Raw genomic sequence first — 21,323 nt, forward strand, 5'->3', positions numbered from 1 at the left:
CAAAAACATCTAGAATCGCCTAAAGATGAAATTCATAATGATGGTGACGAAGATGACGATGAACAGAGCGGCTAGCACAGTCCCGTGGCCAACGTCGCAGCCACTTCTGATTCTGCTTGTGTAGTGTTGCACCACTCCAGGTAGCTGGAGTAACTGCACTTCACTCCTTTTTTACCTGCACTGTAAACTACCATACGGTTTCATGTGTGAGTGCGTTGTCGGTTCGAAGCTTAGGTTTTCAGGTGCCAGGCCTGTCTTTTGGAGTGTAGTCGTGCGTCTCTACCGCAATCTGTGGTATTGGTTCGTCAATGAAGACTTCTGCTGCCAGAAACAGACAAGTTTGTCTTTTTAAACAACCTCTCAATTTTAAATCCTAGCTAGCACACTTTCAACAATATTGATTGCAGAAGAGAGCATCAAATCCGCGAAAAGGCCCACTTTCATTATACGTCTGGCCTTTGAAACGCGTTAAGGCACTGAAAAGTGTGAAAAGGCAAACTATGATACTGAACTTACGTTCATTAACACGGTAGCAAGTGACCTTGCTTCTTTGGAGCGCCGTGTAGTGGCCAAGCTCGTGAAAAAGCAGCAAGCGCAACTCGTGCAGTGTTTCGCTGACATAGATGTTTGAAGGGCGAGTTTTACCTTCCCTGGTGTTCATCATTTTGACTTCGTTTCTGCTTAATTCCCGCGAGCCTTCCCGCGAAACCTGCGTGTAACGAAGACTTGTGAACTTTTGTCAACTCCGTTACGTCCAGGTTTAACTGTACTACTCTGAACAAATTACCTCCCTGCTGAGCTCTGGAGGAGTGCCCTGTCCAGCTCATGCCTGTCTGACCAGCATTGGCTGGTGGAGCGTGCTCTAGCGGCTGACAAGGCATATGGTGTCCTGGACGGGGGACTTCACCTCCTGAAGGGTCCATGCGAATTTTGCCTACAATAAAGATGTTTATCCTCATCCTCTTCCTCCTCCTACTCCTCGCCATCTATGCGCACGGATGTGCAGTCGGGTCCCGGTAACCCACCGCCGTAGTGTTAGCGTACGCTAGCCGCTGTGCTAAAAGTTTCAATGTGTAAAAACTTGCGCAAGTGCTTTCACATGTGTGCAAATTATGTCGGCCATTTGCAATGACATAGCCAGAAATATTTTTCAGGGGCTGTTTATGCTGCCGGTAAAAAAAGATAAAGAAAAACGGCCAGCGCCATCTTAGTCATTTTCCTTTTCATCTTTGTCATTTAATTTCATTTTTACTTGTGAATATATCAAGGCGGCATGAGAAGCATGAGCGAAGTAATAGGCCGAAAGGAAGGGCGACGCAGGGCTTGGAAAATTTCGGGGGGGGTAGGGGGTGCGGTTCTGACACCGAAACACCTCCTCCTGGCTACGCCGCTGACATTTGGGCATGTCAGCTGCCAGCCACCGAGCCCAGCCATGAGTCGTGTGTGTGGTGACTTCTGTGCAGACACATCGGGCCCAATGCCAGATGCCTACAGTCCGCGATATGTTGAGGCTGCCTGGTATGCCTGGTGGGAGAAAAGCCACTTCTTCAAGCCCGAATATGGGGTGAGTCTGGGGCATGTGCAATGGCTGCACCGAGTTCAGTTGACCAGGGGCAGGTGGTTTGTGCAAAGCTCGCCTCTTTGAAGCTTGCCTGGGAATGGCAGCCCCAGTTAGTCCCTGTGCCCCCTACCAGTGTTTAGTCAAAGATGTTGCATGGGTGATTGCAGGTAAGAAAAGAGCTCATTTGCAACTGGGATTTATGGTATCCTATGGAAGTTGCTGTGGCTGTATACATTAGGGGAATGACTGACTTTTATTTAAGCCCTGGTTTCGGTTAGGGGAAAAAGGACGACAAATTAGGGTTACAAAATGTAGTACAGTAAAAGCTCGTTAATTCATACTCGATTAATTCAAAGTTTCGGTTAATTCGAACTCACGCTCTAGTCTCGGCACAGCGCTGTATATTTCAGTGGGGGGAAACTCCCGATAATTCAAACTCGTCAGTATCCAGAACGGTTAATTCGAGCTATGACCCCCTGGTTTCCATCGCTCCTTTCAGAAGAAGTCGGCCCAGAGTGATTACAATGTGTTGCAAATCTCAACCAAACCAAATTTACTGGAGATGCAAAACAATAAAACAGAAAAACGACAGTGCTCCGGTGCATGCCATTATTATTTATGAAACGTAATTTATGAAATAACCTGCCACAAATGTGTAGTAGCGCCTAATTAGTGATAACGAGTCCAGAGGTGGCTTCTCTGGGTTCTGCCTGCGCAGTGTGGTGCAGTTTCCAATCATTCTAGCGCCCGCCCACTAATTCGAACAATTTGATTGTCCCCTTCAAGTTCGAATTAACGAGCTTTTATTGAAATTGTTTACAGTTTCTGTTCCTGTTGGTTGCAGGCGCGGTTTGGCTGTTCCTATGGGCACTGGGCGTTGATTAGTGGAGCACTGTCAGGAAGGTTCACACGGGCATGCACGAAACACTTGAAAAAGGGGTTCACTACACAACTGTGTTTTTAAACAGCAAAGTTGTGACTTTTTGCCTCTGACAAGCTAGACGTGCACCGTTATTGATTGCGGGGAGAAAGAAAAAAAAACCTCCCAGATAATTGGATAAAAGTGTGTGGTGCTAGGGTATGTTACCTTTCGTGAAAAAATGTTATTTTTGTGATCACAAAACTCAAGAAACTCTCCTGTGCAGTTTGGCTGCTCTGTGTAGGGGATAATTAGGCATGCTAGCAATTTTGCCAAAACGTTACACTTTGCTGTGGAAGGTTTTTGACCTTTTTTTTTTCTTGCAGTGTGAAATTCAGGGGAAGGTTCCAGTAAATTTGCTCATTGCTTGCGGAGAAGCCTTCTTTCAGAACACGGGACAACCCTGGCATTGAATTGAACCCTGGCATTGTAGCATTGAATCTGCAGTCAAGATTTTCGTAATGGTGGAGCAGGCCCTGAAGTGAGAGTGGGGCGGGCTCTTCCTATGACGAACGCAGGGCCGGGACCCCCGAGCGGAGAACCCCCAGGGCCGCTTTGTGATGGTCATCCCACCACCGAACGTCACAGGCAGCCTGCACTTGGGGCATGCCCTCACTTCCGCCGTCGAGGACACCCTCACACGCTGGTGAGCCTCTTCTTCTGGCTGGCTTGAGTTGAGCTCATTTCTCGCTGGGAATGCTTGAGGAGGGTACAGCGCTAATACATATTTACAGAGGGAAATCTGTCGCCGCAATCGCGTGTGGTCAGGGCAACGTTAAGAGAACAACTCAGTTTCACAGTTTCACATGTGAAGAGAACAACTCAGTTTCAGTTTCACAGTTCCACAGCATGTCGTGGGCACTAGGGATGCAGTAGTCGCGCTTTGCTGTACACTCTGTGCGTCGTCTGCTGCAGCCAGAGCGAACGGGGTGCAGCGTGACCGCGACTCCACTAGCATTTGAAAGTGTTTCACTTGCCCACAGAGTAGTTTCGTGCCGTACCAGCAGTGTTTGCATAACCGTGCATTGAATTTTTGCCGGCTTTTTCATCTGGTGAAATTAACCCGCCCTGGGCTGTTTTCAGGAGGGGGAACATAGGTGGCCGCTGCAAAAATATCTCATTGCAAGGATTCAGCCAAAACCATTCAAAGAAAACTTCGATACAGCAAAAGTGAAAGCACAGGGCTCGTTTGTAATGCCACATAGTCTTGCGCCATTTACCAAACTGACTCCCCAATCTAACCCCAGGGTGCCTGCCAACCTGGAAAACCTGGAATTGTCAGGTAATTCTTCAAAAACGTGGCTAGTTCATGGAAACTGAGGCGGTTGATTACTTCTATCTCCCAACTTCTAGCCCCCCAAAGGATGTTTCCACCTTGCACGAAGCGACAGGCAAAGAGGCACACAAGTACTCGCCAACTGCGGCGTGACGTCTGCAGCTGCTCGGGGATTGCTATGAGCACAGAGTTTATAATATTTAACAGAGGGAAATTTGGCACTGTAATAGCGCTGCAGATTTCCCTAGTCAGCGATCATGCTGTCATAATACCGCGGAGTAGCATTCTGCCATTGTGGCATGACTCTTAACAAGCTTGAAAGGTGCCTGTAGCTGCTAAAATCTTAATTATTATTCTTAAACAGGTTGTTATATTAACAAAAAAGTTCAGCTGATGAGAATTTTTTTGCAAATTTTTAAAAGCTTCGTGAAAAAGGAAAAAAGTTGCCACTGTTGTCTTGATCGTCAGGGGCCAAGCCAAGTAAGCTAGGAATGCTTCCAGCTGAAAATTATAACTTAATGGTTGCAAGCATGGCTTCTGCAGTCAGCTGCTGGCATGGCATTGCAACCAAAGTTGCTAGAATAATTTTAGTTTCAAAGCTCTGCCGAAAAGGTGGCCCACGTGGCGGGCGCGAGAACTAGTGGCGCTGTAGTCAAGTCATGCACCACTCTCGGTGCGGTGTCTGCTACTACAGCAGACCGCCGTAGCAGACAACCGCGCGGCTTTCTAGTACAGTTGAACCCCTTTATAAGAGACGCGTACCGGGGAGCAATTTCTGTCTCTTATATGAGATGTCTCTTATAAGCAGGGAACCATGTTTTCACTTACTAATCAGACCCTAGTTCAATGTGGGCACCATATGACTAAAATAAGCTCAAAAGAATGCTACAGCATGTTGCAAAAGGCTCATTCTAATTTGTGTGGCCCCCAGAATTTATGAAACAGTTCTGAATCTCTGTTTGCTTCATGACTGTGTTTACACTGTTTTTTACAACCGATTTTGCAAGCTTTTTTTCCTTTCGCTGTTTGCGGAAGATGATTCGTAGATGTTAAGTTCACAAGCCTGATGAATAGCCAGAGCGCACAGCTTCTTCCGCTGTGTGCTCGAGCTATTCATTACGCTAACAGGACTCAACATCTGCGATGCTTCTTGATTGGGAGCTACGCGAGTGGGAGAGCCCGCATGTGCGGTCGCGCTCCAATGGATGGCAGTAAGCTTCAACCACTTCTGTAAGTTGCATTTCCATTGGCTGGGCTTCTCATCATCATTTCATAGCTGACTGAACCACTGTGTGTTTGCTGAAGTTATAATAAATAGCGACTGCAGGCGTCTGTTGTCCACCTGTGTTTCCACAATGGAAGCAACAGCAATTAGTGACTGCTGGCACTGGATCTGAAGTTAAAATGTCTGTTACAAGCGAGCCTGTTGATTAAAGTTCAAGGATAACTTGTTCCTTATAACCAACTGTCTACATCCGATGTCTGTTATAAAAGAGGTCGATTTGATGGGAAAGATAGGACAGCCAACCATGTGAATGAATAGTGTCTCTTATACCGATTTGTCTCTTACATCCATGTCTCTTATAACGAGGTTCAACTGTAATACTGTTGCTAAACTTGCATATCTGTCATCTTTCCAGTCGACAAGCTTCATCTTCATCCTTCCAGTTGATGTTCCAGCATCATATATATGCACTGCTTAAGTAGATATGCACAAGGCCGTCTGTATGCGTTGGCCCGCATGTGTTTCTCATTGGTTGGCTAAAAATCTACAGTCGGCCTGTATTTTAGCTGTCTACATGGCTTTTAACTTCCATCTACGGGAGTTTCTAAGTGAATGAGCATATTCAGTGTAGTTTTGATAACTACTGTGCCATCTTACGTCGACCAAGAATGACCCAACACATTTGTAAAAAAAGGTGTCTTTATATGTGCCTTTATGCCCGTGCGGCAATACGACAGTTTTTGTGAATGTTGTCAATGCGAGGTCTCATTAACCATCTTCTGATGTAGAGTTCCTATGCTGAACTTTTATATGTGCCGGGCTGGTCTCACCTCGTCCGGCCTTTAGGCTCTTTGTGGTGCACATGAGACATTATATCACCAAAGATGACAGTTTGCCTTGCAGTTCAGGCGCTGAGTTCATCTGTGGCAGACACACCTGACTTTCGTGAGTTCACATTAAAGGGGCACTGACACAAAAATTTTGCATCTTGTTTTTTTTGTTGCGATAAGTAGCTAGTGACCTACTTATAACCTGTAGAAACCTCATTTGCTTCAGCGTGCGACGGTTGTTTAATTAGAGGCATTTTCAATGCGGCCTGTCGCAGTTTCGGTTTCAGCGAGTGCCGCGAAACGATGGATTTTGTGGATTTTGTGTGAAAAAGCTGACCACGTGACCATCGGAGGGATATCACAGTTAGAGAGAAGAGCCGCCGTAGCACTGTCGAATCCGCATCGACGGCAGTTTCTGCGAATGCCCCCCCGTACTGATCTCGTGAGGTGCCTAATTAAAAAGCGACCGTGAATGTGACGCAGGCACTGCGAGTGCAAATGCTACCGCAGCTAACGAACGACGCGCGACGCTCGAGACGGTGGGTGGCAAGACGCGCGCTGGGAGCAGCCGGCCGGTCTGCCTACAGGTCCGCCTACATATGTGTTCGGCTTAGCACTGCGGCGGATATTCGAGTGCCGCTCTCGTAAGCGGTGCAGATGACAATTTTTAATGCAACCCGCCATGGCATCATTAACTCCTTTCTCATGTAAGCCACCATGGTCGGGACTTGGGGACAATTTCGTGCAGCGGTAACAAGCTATCACTCGAGCTACCTGCGCCGGCGTGGGCCACTTCGCGGCCGTTGCCGCCGCCTGCACAGCGACCGTGCGGCTTGCTCAGTGGGCTTTTCGTGCCTCCGGCGCGTTTCCGCATCCAATGGTAATAAACATTAATAGAAACAGAGTGCCTGGAATAGCTGTAGAACTTTGGTCGCGGCCAGCTGCCCGATGAGCTGACGAAATCACGGCGCCTCCGCCGCCAACGATCGGGTCGTTCGTTCTCGAGAGCAGAAGCTCCGCCCTCCGGCCCTCCGATTGGAGCGGCGAGCCGGCAGTGCGGAAGCGGTAAACACAAACTCGTGACGTGTTTGGATGTTGTTTATTTACACTTGCGCGTGGTCCTCTGCTGGCCGCTCGGTTGCGTTTCGCACACTTCAAAATTGATTTTAAATATGTTCTAGGCTGTATTCACCGCTGATATTTTGCAGATGATGTATATGTGTTCCCACCAATCTATCTCCGAAGTTATCTCGGCTTCAAAATTTTGTGTCAGTGCCCCTTTAACTCTTTCGCTACCGCAGAAAATTGACGAATTTTTAGGGGTTCAAGAAAACATTTTTTTTCCTGCTAAAACATTATTTAGGCACTAATTGCAGGAGCACAAAATGCAGATTATTTAACGGCCTTTCCAATAACACCAGTTTTTTAAAGGTTTTCATATATCATAGTTGTGAAAAAAAATATCAAAATCATAATTTGTGTCAAGTTGCCAAAAAAAATGATAAAAAAGGAGTTGTGTATATCAAAACACCGATAGTAGAAAAAAATTAGAATATACATTTTGTAGGGAAACATTTCAAAAATACACCATAAAAAAAATGTCGACTTGCGCGGAACAGTTTTTCAGATATTAAAAAAAAAATGTTAGCACGCACGGTGCTCGTGTCATGCGGTGAAGCCCAACCTCCAATTCAAAATGTGAAATTTCGGGTGGTTCCCTGGAATAAATCTGGCGGTTTGACATTATCAGAGGCACCAATTTGCCCCCACATAATGTAAAAACATCTTGTCAATGGCTGACTTTGCATTTACAGCGAGCACAATATTTGGGACAAGCACGCGATGCGGAAAAAAACATGCATGAAGTTGAAAACGGAACGCCGTGGCTGATGCTTGTTGTCGTTCACGGTCAGTTATCTCTGAAAACATAAAGCTGAGCTTTATTATCACATTCTTACTCGCAATTGTAGCCTTGCTCGCAAAAATGAGGTACGATGAGCTAGAATCGTGCCCTGCGATCTTTGGCCGAGTAGCAGTTGCGCGCTAAAAAAGAACAGCACAACGAGCCTCCTCTATTGCAGCGCCACCTAACATTTTTCAAATGAAACAGTACAAAAACTTATCAGAGACTCCGTCCAAATAGACAGTTCAACTAAGCAGCAACATTAGACACCCGGATATACTCTCGCATGGAAACGAAACTGGAAGGCGAACAGCTGGCAGTGCAAGGCCGGTTTGAAGCGCTGTCCTCGGCGGAACAGATATCTGGCGACTGGGTGTGACCTTTTGACTTGCATCTCAAGTTCTTATCGCAGAAATCGGGTTAGGGTGGGGGGAAATCAGGAGCGGCGTGCTTTGTTCGAGGATCAGTCGCGGACGCTTCAGGCGCCATGGCAGGAAGCCCTGAAGTTGGGTAACTGCGTAGTAGCGCTAAATATGAATTTCGCGATGCAGAAACGAAACCGAAACTGTTGTAAACTGTTTGCGAATGGTCCCGAGGTAAGTAGAACTACCACAGTACTTAGACCAACTTGCGCAAAGGCAATAAAACTGCCTAAAATCATAAAGTAGCTTTGCAACCAGGCACTGCTTGACATTTTCAGCCGATTTCTGGGATTATTACTGTCAGAGCGCGAACCTGACGATTGAAAATCATTTGCTAGTTCCCCATTCACGCCCTGATAGCAAAAAACAAGCGCTGGTGCAGAGTAATTACGAGTTGCACGCATTCTTCGTTGGTAGCCGTGACGCGCGATGACCACGCCCCTTTTCCACACCCAGGTGATTCAAAAGCGTGTCAAAAATCACGTTTCCATTGCAAAAATGAAAACAAAACTGATTTTGAAAGGCCATTTTCTGATCTAACTCCGAACAGCTTTACTTGTTCGAGAAACGCCTGGAACGCTATGAAAAAGCGCTCCCAAAAGTATCGATCAAATTGATCGATTTTGATAGGCGCGGTAGCGAAAGAGTTAAAGCTTTCATCTGCAATCCGCAAAGCTTTAAAGGTGCGCATGCTACACCTGAATTCATAAGGATCTTTGACTGCCTTTTTGATGTCTTGAACTCAAGAAATCTGTTCAGCTGATCATACAAGGCACCTTCTGCGAAAGGCAAATGAGGCTTCAATGAGGACTTTTTTTTTTTTTGAAAAGGCTGAATTGTACATAACAGGACACAAGGATGCACAAGGAGAACCATTGATTGAGGGCCTCAAGAAAGCCGTATTTGTAGGACTTCTTGTATGCATTCATGGAGTCATAGCACCGTATGATAGGCTTGTGGCAACAGGGAAGCTGCAGAATTTGCTCACTCCAAGGACCAGTGGAGCGTTCTTACTTAAAGGCACGCTCGTCTAGACACTGGCACCAAATTTTCCTCTAGTATATATTAGTATGAAGCTCTGCAGATGTTAATGAGCCAAGTTAGGTGACATGCAGAAAGGAAGCGTGGTTGGGCGTCCAGTAAGGAGGGAGTACAGAGAGCAGCTAGGACAGACGGGGGTGGGGGGGGGGGGGGGGATACATCTGTTGTATCAGATTCTCACAGTGGACGTGGGAGCACGAACCATGTGTGAGTGAGGTGCCAAGTGAGCAAGCAGTTTGATCGAAATGGGAGGGCTGGTGGGGTGCGACAACTGTCAGTGACCCTCGCTTTGCGCAAGTTTTGCCGGGGCTCTCTACTCTTGTGCTTAAGGCCGAGTATGGGATTACAAAAATAATAATTTCGGCATCCACATGATAATAAAAATGCCTTACGATTGCTTAGTTTTTGAATTCGATATCTTCGATGGCACTCCATGCTATCTATGCACAGAGCCCAAGAAGTAAAAAAAAAAGGTTTGTAAAAAGGTAGTGCAGTTCGTATCTTGTGATGCACCGGTAGAAAAAACTTTAAAATTTGATTTTTTAGGCTCCTAAGGTGACATAATTAACGTCGTTCTTCTGCTCCAAATCAAGGTTCATCTGCTCCAAAATCGAAATTTTGCTGCTCCAAAAACTGCTCCCAAAACTGATTTAGCTGTCTCGCCCCTGGGAGTGTCTTTTTAAGGGTGAAACAGTGTAATCTAGCCATCCTGATGTGCTAGCTCGGGGCTACACCACTGCGCGACACAAGCGCAGACACGGAAACAATTTGGCATGTGAGCTTGGTGATTTCCATTTATACCGATTTAATCTAGTTGGTTTGGTAAGTTTGAGAATTGCGAGAAAGCGGAGGGAACTCTTATCAGTATTTATCAGAACCAGTTGCTCCTTTTGCATTTTGTAATACCTGTTAAAACACAAGCGAAATGGTATTCACCAATTTAGAAAACAGAGTCGTCATTCGTGCAAGCAGTGTGCAAAAGGTAGCTTTTCTCCGGCGGCCAGATGTCTATATGGGGTCTCTACATTTTGTTTTCCCGCCCTGCAAACCAATCCTTAAAGGCCAACTGCAACGAAAATTTACCTGCCCTAAATTCTGCTTCAATGTGTGGTATGCACCTCTAAAGTCCCTTGTGACCTAATTTTAAACTCCACAAACGCGCAGTTTTTTTTATTAACCCTTTCGGCCCTGGCGTCCTATATTTAGGACATGAACCAAAAAATTTCTAGCAATTTGAGCACAAAACCAAAACAGCTAGTTTTCTGGGAAATAGTTCTCCAAGGATGCCTCGATCGATAGATATCAGCGTTGTTCGTTTTTTGCTAAAGCTGATTGCTAGAAAGAGGAAGGCGTTGCAGGGAGGACCAAACTGGCGTCAGTGCGACCCCAAGGACCGAAGTCCCAGTTCGATGAAATAGCTGAAAATCTAAAACTACTTGCACCACCAGCCGTGTTTTTTGTGTGTGGGCTCACAGCTTTAGAACATTTATGAAAACAAGCAAAAAAACAGTTTTTTCTGAAAATTTAAATTTTAATTACCTGATTACCTAATTAGATGTCATGCCTGTAAATAGCTAAATACTTGCATTAGAAGCTCAATTTTCAGTTTGTAAGCTTGTACCATCCAGATAATAAAGAAAACACACGTAAAATGTTTTTCATACAGAAAGAAAAAATTCAGGGCTGAAAGGGTTAAAACCGTTCGAAAACACGCCACTTCAGCCGACGCAGCAACTAGCGGAGTGTCGTCGCAACTTGTCGCCACTGAGGCGGACTTCCGGATGTGACGTGCCAGTCAGAACTCCCATGCGGCCGTTGCCTCTCCTCAGTAGCACTTTTACGTGCGGCCTCACGCGAGTGAGCAGCGTAATTCGGGCCTCTTGCATGAATAATTGCTTTCACGTGTTTCTGTAATGCGAGAAGCTGAAGAAACTCTGGGTTGCCAATACATAAAGAGCAAATTCGAAAAGTGCCGGGGCATGTCTGGAGCGAATACGGCAGTAGCACAACGGCCGATTTTGTGGTCGCGACGGCGGCAGCAGGCTCTCAGTCGACTCGACGAGCACGCGACACGCGTGTACGGCCTACTTGAGGCGATACGCTGTTGGCGGGGCTGGTCGGTGCGCGAACGACTACGGCAGCTGTGCGGCGCACTGCAAGCTCGCGGCCGGACATCTCTACGAGTGCGCAATACGTAGAATGGCCGACGCGAGACGACACGCTGTTGTCGCGGCCGCTCGGTGCGTCGGCGCGCGAACGACTACGGCGGCTGTGCGACCACAGAACAGGGAGGATTTGTGCGACGCACTGCAAGCTCGCGGCCGGGTGTCTCTACGAGTGCGCAATACGTAGAACGGCCGACTCGAGACGACACGCTGTTGTCGTGGCCGCTGGGTGCGTCGGCGCGCGAACGACTACGGCGGCTGCACAGCGCGCTGCAAGCTCGTGGCCGGGCGTCTCTCTGAGCAGAGCGGCGGGGCGTCTGTACGCGCAGAACGGCCGGCGCGAGACGATACGCTGTTGTCGCGGCCGGTCGGGGCGTGAACAAGTACGGCAGCTAGCTGTGCGGCCCACTGCACGATCGGCCGGTCGACTTTTCGAGAGCACGAGTACGCCCATGCCATCGAAGAGCTCTGCGCCGTGATACGCTGTTGTCACTGTTATCGCGCCGGTCGGTGCGCGGACGAGTACAGGAGTACAGCACGCGGCGCACTACACGGAATCGATGCAGTTCATACAACTTGTCAAAAAACAAAAAAATACTAGCCACTGTGGGCAACGTTTCTCTCGCCAGTTAGAAAAAAAAACATGAAAAACGGAGCCACATATTTCGCAGCACTGTGCCTCGGGGAAGTCACTGCTTCACGAGTAAAGACACTGAAGTGCTTTCATTGCTGCATGGCATCATTATCTAAAGATTTGTTGCGGGCACCCTGCTAACAGGAAAAAAACTGACCCCGTAAACAAAAATAATAAAATTCTGGATTTGAACTTTCACAACATGCGCTGAAACCGAATTCTTACACCCTAGCCGGCATGTTTCGACATTTTCCTCCCACGGTAGCTTTTTTTTTTTTTCTTTTCTCTCACAAACGCAGGATGGTTCGATCGGCACAGGACATATTAGCTGTGCCGGCGCCCATATAGCGCTCAACACCTGCCTTTTGTGCACCCAGCTTCGCCACGACGTCTTGCGATGCCTGTGTTTTCGTTTTACCAGACGACTATAGGCGCGTCTGAGCAGCTCACAACGAAGCAATAATGGTTGCACTAACTTCCCAGCCCCTTTTCACGCATGTTTTAAATGTCTGAAGCAACAGACGGCCCGAAACACATCGAATGCGCGCCGTCTTCTCACAGGCAGCTGTGGGAAAATCCGCCGGCTGCGTCCACTCGATTCCTGAGTGTAACGTCACTTTTGGCCGTCTGTAATGGCCGCCCTTTTTTTCCAGATTCGGTTTGAAAAGAGCGTTTTTGATCTTCGTTTACGATGCAGCGAAGCACATCTGGGCCTCCAAATTTTGCAGGTAGCAACTTTTAAGGTTATACTACCGGAAAATAGTGCATTTAAGAAGCCGAAAATTTCGTTGCAGTTGGCCTTTAATGTATGCTTGCCGTACGACCACTTAATTCCGTCGGGTCCGGGCTACCCAGCAGGTGCTGTCGGAAAAGTTAATCAAGCGTTGGGAAGAAAGTGCGCAATGGATGCGAAACATTGCCAAAACAGGCCCCAAAACAACTGTCGCTAAAGCAGACGACAGTGCCGACGCGCCTGCCGTTCCAAGCAGTCACCTGTGTGCGGGGAACTCTGGATAATAATGCCCCATCGCCACGCCATCTACACTGTGCTTCGTAAATGAAAAGCGCCCTTTCCATCCCCAGCCGTGTTGGGAGTTGTCCCGCACACCACAAAAGAACCGTTGGCAGGTAGAGGTAGAAAGCATTGCTTTAAAAATAATGCGGTCCTTCAGATACAAAAATAAATGTTCAATTACCTTGCAGTGAGGCAGTTTCTTGATTTTAGGCCAAATTTGTATATGGTCTTCTTTATTTATTTATTCATTTATTTATTTATTTACTCTCGCTTGAGGGTCATTATATAGAAGGGGATCTTCCTCTCCGGGCTGACAAGCAGTGAGGTGAGGAAAAAGTACAGGCATTGGCATTTTCCACCATGTGAAAAAAGAAAGGTGTAATGTCATGGTTGGCGTGGGGCAAAGTAAACATCTAGGGGACTTTCTTCACATCAGAGCTCTCAGTGATATGTTGTGGAGTGTGTTTTGATTGTGCCTGGGAACAGTGACAGACAAAAGGTTAGCTGCCGAAGGGTGCATTAGTGGTGCAAGCGGGGGCTGAGCAGCCTTTGTCTCCATAGGTTGGCAAAGACGCATCATAGTTTATTGTTCTAAGTTCTTGGATTCACACCTTGCATGACCTGTTCAGTGTGTGGAGAAGACTTGTGTCGCTGACCCCCAGAGGATGCAGCGTCGCCAAATGGCGGTTTTCTGTTGCACCTTTCCATTCCGCTTGCAGGCACCGTATGAAGGGGCGCACCACCCTGTGGAACCCTGGCTGCGACCATGCAGGCATTGCCACCCAGGTGGTGGTGGAGAAGAAGCTGTGGCGGGAGACGGGCAAGACCCGGCACGACCTCGGCCGCGAGGCCTTTGTGCGCGAGGTCTGGAAGTGGAAGCAGGAAAAGGGGGACCGCATCTACGAGCAGCTGCGCATGATGGGCTGCTCGGCGGACTTCGACCGGGCCACGTTCACCATGGACCCGGTGAGTGGCTCCTTCCTGCTCCTATGGGACTCGCCAGGGGCGGAAGCGATTGGATGAAAGCGGATGACCCAGATGGAATGCAGTCAGAGCCCTTGCTATACTCCGGTACAAGTTAAGAAGGGCAACGGAAGTTGCCCCTGTGCCTCATCACCGCAGCCGGATGTTACTCTGCACAGCACAAGTAGTGCGTTACTGGGAATATCTCGAACGTGACACAAGTTGTTTCCATGACTTTTTGGACTTAATATGCTTATACAGTTGAGCCTACATATAACGTCCCACTTAAAACGAACTTTCGGTTATAGCGAACAAAACCCGCATGACCGTCAAAATATAAGTTCTTTCAATGGGATAAAATCTCACGTACAACGAACGTCTTTGAGCTCTGCCGATCGGTTACAGCGAGCGGCCAGCGCCACAATGTGGGTTAAACTGACAGCCTCTGCCCAGCTCTGCCGGCGCAGGTCGCTTTCCCGAACCTCCTCGCAGGCAAAACGGGCAAATCGGGATTTTCCCGACTTCTGCCCAGGCAATGGCTGGCTACGTAGGTTCATGGTGAGGCACGGCGTTGTTTTAAGTCGATTGTCGGTGAGCAGGCGTCCGCACTGCAAGTGACCAAGATGTTGCAGCGTGGCTTTAGAAAACGAAGAAGATATTTAAAGCTATGCGGAGCATGACGTCTATAACGCTGGTGAAACTGCGTTAGTTTACCAGATGTTGTTGGATAAAACGCACGCTACTAAAGGTGACGCAAGCACTGGAGGGAAGTCTGCCAAAGTGCGCGGCACAGCAGTAACATGGATGGCAGCGTCTGGTGCGTGCCCTTCGTCTACGGAAAATCGAAGAAGCCGCGTTGCTTTGGCATCTATGTGCCCTTATGCTACAGGCAGAATGGTAAGGTTTTGGATTACGCCCGATTTTTTCGCGGAGTGGCCGAACGAGTTCGACCGTGACACGTAGAGGCAAGGCAGGCGCGTGCTGCACGGGATGGATAACTGCTCTGCGCACCACGTGCAAACTTCCCTGACGGCAGTGACCCTGCTTTTCCTGCCACCCAATACCACTTCGAAAGTGCAAAGTTCAGCCGCTTGATTTGATAATAATACGAGCCTTTAAGGCATGGTATAGGCCCCGCGTTGTGGAGCACTCGGTCATAGCTGTTGACCGCCCGGCAGCCAACTTGCCGTTTCGCGGTTCGCTGCATTCAGCTGTAGAGATGGTAAAGGCTGCCTGGTTGGAGGTGACAGCCACTTGCGTGCGGAATTGTTTCCGCAAGCCCGGCTTCATCGAAACACAACCTGAAGCCGAGCCTGATGCTTCTGATGGTCAGTCCGGCGGCGATTTGTGGCAGCGAGTCATCGACTCCGACATGGTGGCCATGACCTCGGCCGGGACGATTTCGTTTGTGCCAATGAAGATGCTGACACTACGGAACCGTGCACGGACGAGGGTATCGTTAATGAAGTGCTGGGCAAGAGCGATGAGGAGGAATCGGTCGCGAATGATGACAAAACTTTTGAGCCTGCGCCTATAAGCGTGCCTGTTGCAATGGGCTACATAGAGGACGTTAAACAACTTGTTTACGCCAAACGCCTCGGCGAAGATCACGCGGCTGCTCTAAATATACTGGAGACCACCCTAATCAAGTCGGCACTGCAGAAACAAACAGCTATCACGGACTTGTTTGTGAAAAAATAAATTGTTTTGACCTATTTTTTTTTTTTTACTGTGGTCCATCTACTACGAACTTCTGGATATAACGAATGGAGGCTGCATGACGCTCAGGTTCGTTATAAGCGGGCTCGACTGTAAACTACTGCAGCGACGACAAACAAACTGCGTGAGAAAAGGCAGGCGATATCACGTATTCATAGCAATCTTTCAGAACGCGCACGCCTGTTGACATACGGCTTCGTCGCTTAGGCGAAGTGATACTGTACATCAGCTATTGCCGTTCATAACTAGTTCCCGGGTATAGTACACCCCTTTTCACTTTTTCAATTCCACCCTGGTGCTGCTAGTGTGGGTGCCCACTGCTCATTCATGTTGTGAACCAGGATATGGGCTTTGCTTTGGCTTTTATCGATAAAAATATTAATCAGCGGCCGTTGTGGGATGACGTGTTGATTTTATCTGGGGAAACATCAGTGTGGCAGTCATCGCTTGCCATGTAAAGTGTGTTAGTGCATACTTTTGTTTTAGCCATGTTTCAACCCTCTGGGTGCGTTTGTGTGAATTTATTTTCTAGAAAAATTCTTTTAAAAGTGCTGCGCTCCTTTCTGCATCCGTCCTGCTGATTTCCTATGATGCGCACTCTTTTATATTGGCTTGGCTACGGCAACTGTACGGCTGCCTGCCAGTTGGCCTGGCTTTGCATTTAGATCGAACAGTGAAAACTGGGCCCCAACAAGATTTGCGCCTTGAAGAATGTGGCTGTAGTTTGTTAATTCGTATACTGTATCAAGCTTAGTAAAGTCAATAAAGTCAAAATAACTCCACATCAGCGCACATGCATTATGTATGTATTGGCGTACAACGCTTTGCTTTAGCTGCATATGCATAGGTGACTGGTGCACTTCTAGAAAATCGGAGGCCAATTAAAGGCTGGAGGAGTGTCCCAAAAGTAAGTCTAGGTAATCAGGAATAAAAATCGACTGAAGCTTTTATCATTAAGCATAAAACCTAGGTACGAGAAGCACTTTGTGTGCAGTAATAACTGGGAGGCCAGTCTGCAGCATGACCACACATTTGCGATCGCTTTTCGGGCCTCAAGGAACGCAATCTGCTGTTGATCAGGTATTTGTGGGGGCAAGGGGGAAGCTTACTGCACAAGCGTTATTCAGGGATTGCTTAGTTGAGCATTTCTGAGGTCACTGCAGAGTTGCTGTAATGCAGCTGAGGTCTGTGCAGTGTCACAGACATGGTATGTGTTTCCTTTAGCAAAAAAAGAAAAAAAAATCAGTTGCTCTGCACAGGAGCCGTGGTGCAATCACCTGTAAATTTATAGAAGTGTATTTAACACAAACAGGTGTCACTGAAAAATGAATACTGTTTTATTTATTTTTTAATTATTAGTCTGTCTCCTGTCATCTTTTTTTGTCCCATTTTTAAGCCACAGCCCCAGTAAACTAGCCCACCAACCTGTTTTGCTTAGGGGACATGCTCCTCGAAACAATTTTTTTTTTAATAATGAAGTTAGGAGGTTGAAATTTTTACAGCTTGTAAAGATTGAGCTCCTCTGGTCATATATGCAATCAGATTTCGAATAGCTGCTCCGGATAAAATGTTACGCAGCATGACTCGCAGAAAAATGGCTTTTTTGTGCACACTTTTTTTTACAGTAAAAATTTTTCCTGGAACTTTTAAAATAGCCTAGGTGGTTCCTTATGAACTGCAGAGTGCACAAATCCCTGAAAAAGCCTTATATTCATTTTCCTCACCACGAAAAAAAAGATGACTGGTGTGTGCCTTTTCTTGTTCTGCATATTTTTGTTTTATGACTGTCAGAAATATCGAAGGACACAAATTGCATAATGAACAAGATTTGTGCACTCTGCATATTATAATGAACATCTGTGCAAAATTTGATCGTGATACAACAACTTTAAGTGGGAAAATAAGTGCACAAACTCAGAAAACGGACAAAACAACAAACTGAGAAAAATGCAATTGAAAGTTTATTTCTTTGGCAGATTCAGAAATTCTTGCTCAAACATGAAACTTGGTGGGGATATAGTCTGAAATGTCCACATTGAGGTACTAAAACTAGAACGCTCCTGCTGCATAAGTTGCACCCTCACGGTTCTTGCGGGTGGAGTCCTCGGTACAGGCCCGTTTCACCAGGCTGTGGCAATGGGACCCAGCCTCAGCAGTCAGCCTGGCAGAGATCTGCCTGATCCTCCGCTGGTCACTTGCACTGCTTAGTCTAACCAGTTCTTCTGAAGGGAAGATTCCCAGTTATTGGAGAACTTGCTGAAGCTAGTGGGGCCCCTGTTGAACCACAACACCGTGAGAGCAGTGGCCGTCTCCACTATGGTGAACTGCAGGTTGTACGATACCGTCCTGTGCCAGATGCGCAGTGCTGCTTCTGTCTCCATTGATGAGTAGTCGACATTTTTTTCACACACAGGGGCATGAAAGGCTTGCCACACTTCCTCCTCTTTCTAATCAAGCTTTTGGGGGTGGCTGCAATCTTGATAGTAGTTTGACAGCACCTCAAAATCCAGGCAGAGACCAGTGTCGAGAGAAATGGCAGTGCCAACACAGTTGTGGCTTTTGTGTCCTCGTTTCTGCCAAGTACAATCAAACATCACACTGACGTCAGTCTGACCCGTTTGCAACACAGTTACTTGCCTTGCGTCAGCATGGTTGTCAGAGACGACTTTTGTGGCCGCGGCATGAACTTTCTTGGCAATGTTGTGGAATGTCTTTTGGTGCAGTGGTTTTGGTAGACCAAGAATGGCACAAAACCTGCACAGCTGACCGTGTCCGATGCCAACTGCGCGTGCAGCGAGTACCACTTTGACATTGATGGCGAAACTATCACGGGGACTTCCCCTGCAGAGTTCCGGTAGAGTGAACTAGAAGATAGAGTGGTTCAAACGCCCATAGGGCCTATGTATTAAAAGTGAGGCAAAAAAAGGGGTCGAACCGTTTAGGGGCGCTGTGAGTGTTACCCTTCCATCGTGGCGAAACGGATACAGTACACGACTCCTACGCGAAATACGTCGGTTCAAATCCCCCTCAAGGTCAGTCTTTTTTTTTTCTTTTTTAGTTGGCTAAACTTTTAAAGCTGTAACATAGCCAGTGCCTTTTATTTTACTATGGACAAAAGATAACCTAAGCTCACCCCATATGCAAATCAAAATCTGGCCTTTCGCATTCTGTCTTCAGAAACATAACCTTTAGCGTGTGCCGTGATTGCGGTGCTCATGCAACCGGTGTTGTGTAGCAAAACAGTTACACTTAATGCCCTTTTGAAAGGTATAACAAAGCTGAATTCATGCACGTCACTTACAAACGAATTTCACGGTACACATTTAAATAGAAGAGTTTAATGATGAAGTCGTTTCTGTGAAACAATATCTGTCACTGTTTTCTGTATGTGCCTGATTAAGCTGCGTCTCTATACGCACCAAAAAAGCATGTGTAAACTTTTGAAATTACAAAAATTCGAACAGAGACAGCACGTACATTTAGTTTCTAAATGGGACCACTGGCATCGACATAGAAAAATTCGCGATTCGTGCAAGCTAGCTTAATGAAAAGTTACCTAATGTAACGGCGCCGAGTTACTTATACAGCGTACACGGTGATCAGAACCCTCAACAAGGGCATTCTTTTTTATCTATAGTTCATCTCACAAGCTAGCTGCAGCACTGTGGAGGCTACATTGTTATCAATAGTGCGCCCACTGAGGGCGTCTAACTTGCCGTGAAAAGGGTCCTGAAAGGACACTCCCTTCTCCCCTCTCGGCAAGTGGCACGGCACGGCCGCGGCGCCTTTTGTCGCTTCCTTCGCGGTGAGTTAGGCGCCCTGAGGGGGACAACAATGTAGCCTCCACAGTGCTGCAGCTAGCTTGTGAGATGAACTATAGAGTTACAATGACAAGATTGCTTCTTGCAATCTTGTCAGTCAGTTGCAAAGATGATAGGTGAAATGAACAGACTGCCATGGGCACGGCTTGCACAGCCGTGCAGACAAAGCAGACGATCATCACCGAGTACAGATGAGCTAATCTTTAATTTGTTATTCATTTAGCGAATTCTAGTGCAATTAGCTCTTAGCATTAAATAATTTGGCCACACAAACACAAATTGTGCATTTCTGTTTTCTTTCTTATTGCCGAGAACATGTGTTGTCTGCGTTAGCGAGGAAGCACATACAAAGGCAGACGACGAGTTCATGGCTGAAGCACAATATCAAACGTTACAGCGTAACAAGACCTGTTCTGATTAATTTAATCACATCATTTACTTGACAAATATTTCACACAGAGAGTTCTTTAAAGCAATGATGAGCAATTACCGAAATTATTTTTTATTTATTAGTTGCAGCTTTCTTCGTGTTAGGTGTAGCAGCAGAAGTATGCGATAGTGCTTGGGTCTTTAGCCTTTTATTCGTGACGATAAAACTTTATTGGCACGCCCTCGTCTGTGACCGAACCTTCCGTTTATGCTGCATGTCTTCCTTACAGCTTTTTTCGCTTTATAGCAACAAGTGAGAAGCAACGCGTAGCCTATGCGGCTGCGCCGATGGTTCCCTGAACTATAAAAGTCTGGTTATGTACGCGTTTGCAGTAGGCAGGGTAGCTACAGAAGTAATTTCAGCCAGTTCATGGCCAATGTGTTAGTATGTGTTGTTGTTTTTGTTCGCGCTGTAGCTATTTTGAAAGTTTTAGTATCTGTTGGTTGTTTTAAATGGCCGCCCCCTCAACTAACACTCACCCAATATACACAAGCCAATGAGTTAGTGCACAGCAACAATAGACGGCACAGTTTAGGCGCTTTTGTATGCATTATGAGGTATTACGAAAAAAAAAAAAAATCAGACAGCCCAGCCGGGATTTGAACCCAGGTTCTTGCGTAAAAGCCCAGTACTGTATCCGCTGCGCTACGACGGAGGGGTAACATTCGCAGCGCCCCTAAATGGTTCGAACCCTTTTTTTGCCTCACATTTTGGGGCCCGTTTGAACTACTCTATAGACCTTATGCAAAAGTGCCGCCATCTACCGGAAGAAAAATGAAACGAGCCCGCGACGCCATATTGGGGGATGGCGGTCGCCGAATTGCTTGGTACGGAGCGTGTGAGGGGCTTTCTCGGCTCAGCGATCATTTTATATTCAGATTTAAGCGCAGCAAAATGAGCGGCGAGTGATCTGTGGACCTTTCTGTGTTGCCCACATTTGCGGGCGACTTCGTAATTACGCGTTATGCATCGAAAAAGCAGACCCGCCGCGGTGGCTCAGTGGCTAAGGCGTTGCGCTGCTGAGCTCGAGGTCGCGGGTTCGATTCCCGGCCGCGGCGGCCGCTTTTCTGATGGAGGCGAAAAGCAAAAACGCCCGTGTGTACGAGATTTCGGCGCACGTTAAAGATCCCCAGGTGGTCAAAATCAATCCGGAGCCCTCCACTACGGCGCGCCTCATCGCCTGCGTTGCGTCGGCGCGTTAAACCCTACAATCAAATCGAAAAAGCAGTCAGGGAGGCACCGGCAGGGAAGCTGTTGGAGGCTGTCGCGTTTCTTCTGCTTTTCTTTTTTTTTTGGCTTTGAGAACGCAAACATTGAAAGTACATCCGTGTTGGTTCGCATCTTGCGGGTTTCTCAGGAAGTCATTCCTGAAACGCTTCGAAACAGCAGAGCTGTTGCA

The 21,323-nt window shown here is 47.2% G+C and overlaps 1 protein-coding gene across 1 annotated transcript in view; it reads left to right on the plus strand.

The window, feature by feature from the left end:
- LOC144177168 (valine--tRNA ligase-like) overlaps window positions 1-21,323 on the plus strand; it is a 93,273-nt gene that overhangs the window by 5,646 nt on the left and 66,304 nt on the right. Inside the window, exons 3-5 of the mRNA XM_077705252.1 lie at window positions 1,464-1,564; window positions 2,999-3,126; window positions 13,711-13,957. Coding sequence (XP_077561378.1) covers window positions 1,464-1,564; window positions 2,999-3,126; window positions 13,711-13,957 — 476 coding nt within the window. The remainder of the gene's footprint in view (window positions 1-1,463; window positions 1,565-2,998; window positions 3,127-13,710; window positions 13,958-21,323) is intronic.

Source organism: Haemaphysalis longicornis, unplaced genomic scaffold, assembly GCF_048455015.1.
Source record: "Haemaphysalis longicornis isolate Haplotype H1 unplaced genomic scaffold, Haemaphysalis longicornis Haplotype H1 scaffold_1, whole genome shotgun sequence".
Classification (NCBI taxonomy): Eukaryota; Metazoa; Arthropoda; class Arachnida; order Ixodida; family Ixodidae; genus Haemaphysalis; species Haemaphysalis longicornis.